This window comes from Apaloderma vittatum, unplaced genomic scaffold, assembly GCF_000703405.1.
Source record: "Apaloderma vittatum isolate BGI_N311 unplaced genomic scaffold, ASM70340v1 scaffold4412, whole genome shotgun sequence".
Classification (NCBI taxonomy): Eukaryota; Metazoa; Chordata; class Aves; order Trogoniformes; family Trogonidae; genus Apaloderma; species Apaloderma vittatum.
This window is the reverse complement of record NW_009701752.1, coordinates 758-3,584: the sequence shown is the minus strand read 5'-3', so window position 1 is coordinate 3,584 and position 2,827 is coordinate 758. Positions and strand designations below refer to the sequence as shown.

Sequence of the window (2,827 nt, the reverse complement as noted above, 5' to 3'; positions counted from 1 at the left end):
GACGCTCTGATAGCGCATCTAACCAACCACCCTTCTGAGACCCTGATTTACTAGATGAGAATCTCAAAAGTAAAACTTGAGCCGGTCAAAGTCACTGGTTGAGGTCAAGGCCTGGAGCACAGCACAAGGCTGGCCAGCAGCAATGCGCAGCTAACAATCACCGGACCTAGCAATTTAGCAATTCGCTCACCCACCAACAAGAGGGGTAAAAAAATAAAAATAAATCTTTTAGATACTTGCCAAAGACAACATGACAAAATACTCTAAGTAGAAGGAATGAGATTTAATGTCAAAGCCATCACAAATAGAAGAGCAAACGCAAAGGTTTGAAGCAAGGTCAGTCAAGGTCTGCCAATTTTTACCTTGGCTGTGCTGCTTTCATAAGCCCGCCTGAGCTTCTCATGCAACGTGGGGGAAAAGGATGCGATTCGCTCATTTTCAGCCAAAAGCTTCAGTGTCCCCTTTTCTAGACGGGAGATAATTCTGCCAAAACACAGACGAAACCCAGACAGAAAGACACAAACAACATATGAACAGACTTAAAAAGAAATGTTTATGCTCATTTTTTATGAGGCTACCAAGCGAAGAGTTCTAAGCTGCAGGCACCCAGCATGAAATCCTACTGGCATCTGTAGGGCTGGCTTCTTATTGCTACCATCTCATGACTTTCCCATTCTTGCATAATTACACTGACGTTCAGTTGATAGATCAGCGCAAGGAAAACTCACAGACATTGAAATCCAGGTCAAGTTGTGGGTTTTGAGGGGAAAATTAACAACCCCATGCTTGTAAGTCGTAAAGATCTAAAGTCCAAGCACACTTGCTTAATCTCACACACGTCTGCAGACACAAGCATAGATTAAAAAACAAATAAATCAACTCACTCATACTGATAATCCAAGACTTGAACTGCAAAATAAACACAATTGTGCACACTTTGAAAATGCTGCCTCCTCGATGCATCTAAGGGAAAAAAAGAAATGTGAGACCACAGCACCCATCACCATTTATAAACTACAAGACCAACCATTAGCTCTCAAGGAAAGCAGGAATTGCCATATCCAAAAATAGCCTTCCAGAGCAGTATCCAATTTCCAAACCTTCCCTCTCCCTGCCACCTGAACAGACAAATTCTCCCATCCCTACCCTTTCTACACTAAAGGTAACAGAAGTGTTTATTGCTGTACAGACAGAAAAGACTCCTTCTCAACACTCTAGCCGGATGTAAGCAAATTCAGGACAAAACTGCAACGAGGCATCAGCTGCTTTTCCCGCAGCAGGAGACTTGGTGCTCCTAACCTCAGCCCTAAGAAGCGGTGAGCAGCAAAACAAAGGTCACTCAAATTGGAGCATCCAGAGGAGGTGTGTCTCATCTTCAAGAGACTGTCCTGGGTTTTGTATCCATTTCAAAGTACTAACTGCATCAAGCTTAAATCTGAATTTGCCAAAACACAAACACAACTATGTGTCTTTAAGGATGGATCCTATGCACTCCTAACCCAAGCTTAAATTTAAGAAATAAATAGCAGATCAGAGCTGCAAGGACCAGGGGTGGAGAAACTTGAGTATCTGTCCTCTCTGCAAGTCATTGTTAGCAAGCAGTTAGAGCAAATCTCACAGGACAGCAGTAAACTAGATTGAAACAGTATCTCACAATCCCACTCTAAAATGTTGCAGAAGCACTTCCCATACATGCACAATTTTTGCCAGCATCTCAGGTGACTCCCACAGTGGTAATAAGGTGCTTTTATGGAATTTGAGACTAATTGTCCAAGCTAAAGACAACTCTCTATATCACATTATTATTCCATGGAAGTAACATTCTCATCCCTCGAGACTATTGGCTTACCTTTACTTCCTTCATTGACTTCAAGGTCACTATCCTCATCTTCTGCAGCAGAAGTGCCTTTAGATGTCAACAGCTGCAGAACAAAAAAGAGCTCCAGAAAAATATTTGGCACCAGGTTTTCTGGAAGAGAGGAAACAAGATACTAAAGGTGGATACTCAGTATTGACCTGCTTTAATAAACAAAGGTAAGAAGATAGATACCCGTTCCACAGCACAGTCAGCAACGGACTGACTCCCTGCCTACACAGCCCCAGCGCAAATCAGTGTGGGAATTACAGGGAGGACGTGTTAGGGAGGGGGCTGGTTTTGGATAGAGCCATGTGACTTCAGCCTGCTGCAACTCAGAGCACTGCGTCAGGTTCACCTCCTCCCCAAAGCTTTTCCGCAGTACCCATTTACTCTAACAACTACGTTGGCTTGACTTATTTTTCCAGATGTTGTTTGCAAACTGTAACCATCCCACAAATTTGCTTCTCGTCCTATCCCTCCTTGCAACATGCACACACAAGTTCAAAGCTCAAAGAAAGGTCAGTCTCACATCTTCTGGGTCCTCACCTGCTATACACAATGAATAGAGCTGCGCCAGGCACTCCAACTGTTTCTTGCAGGAAACCTTAGCAGGATTTGCACAGGTCACCAGGTGGCTTTCAGCAGGGAGGCTAGCACTGCGGGTGTAGCTAGGCTTTGTAGGAGTACCAGGATCAAGAGACATCCCTGCGGGAGAAGACGCCTGGTGCAGCAATTTGCATCTGAAATTCAAGACCAGCAACACCGCATGTGACTGAAGGTGATACACAGCAGCCACGCAGCCAGAAGGTGAAGGATTCCCGCAAAAACTAACCACAGAATTTACACTCCTTAAAATTGCTTTTAGCATGACAGTGACTTCATTCATCTTTGCCTTAATGAGAAAGGATCTTGGGGTTAACAAATAAAAAACTCAAAAGAATCACCTTCAAATTCCAGCTCTGCTAGAAC

The 2,827-nt window shown here is 43.8% G+C and overlaps 1 protein-coding gene across 1 annotated transcript in view; it reads right to left on the bottom strand.

Moving 5' to 3' along the window:
- Nucleotides 1-2,598, bottom strand: part of CDAN1 (codanin 1) — a gene marked incomplete at its 5' end in the record, with an annotated part of 21,007 nt that extends 18,409 nt beyond the window's left edge. Inside the window, 4 exons of the mRNA XM_009879256.1 lie at nt 363-483; nt 885-963; nt 1,850-1,969; nt 2,405-2,598. Of these exons, the coding sequence (XP_009877558.1) occupies nt 363-483; nt 885-963; nt 1,850-1,969; nt 2,405-2,598 (514 nt within the window). The remainder of the gene's footprint in view (nt 1-362; nt 484-884; nt 964-1,849; nt 1,970-2,404) is intronic.
- Between the last annotated feature and the right edge of the window lie 229 nt (nt 2,599-2,827).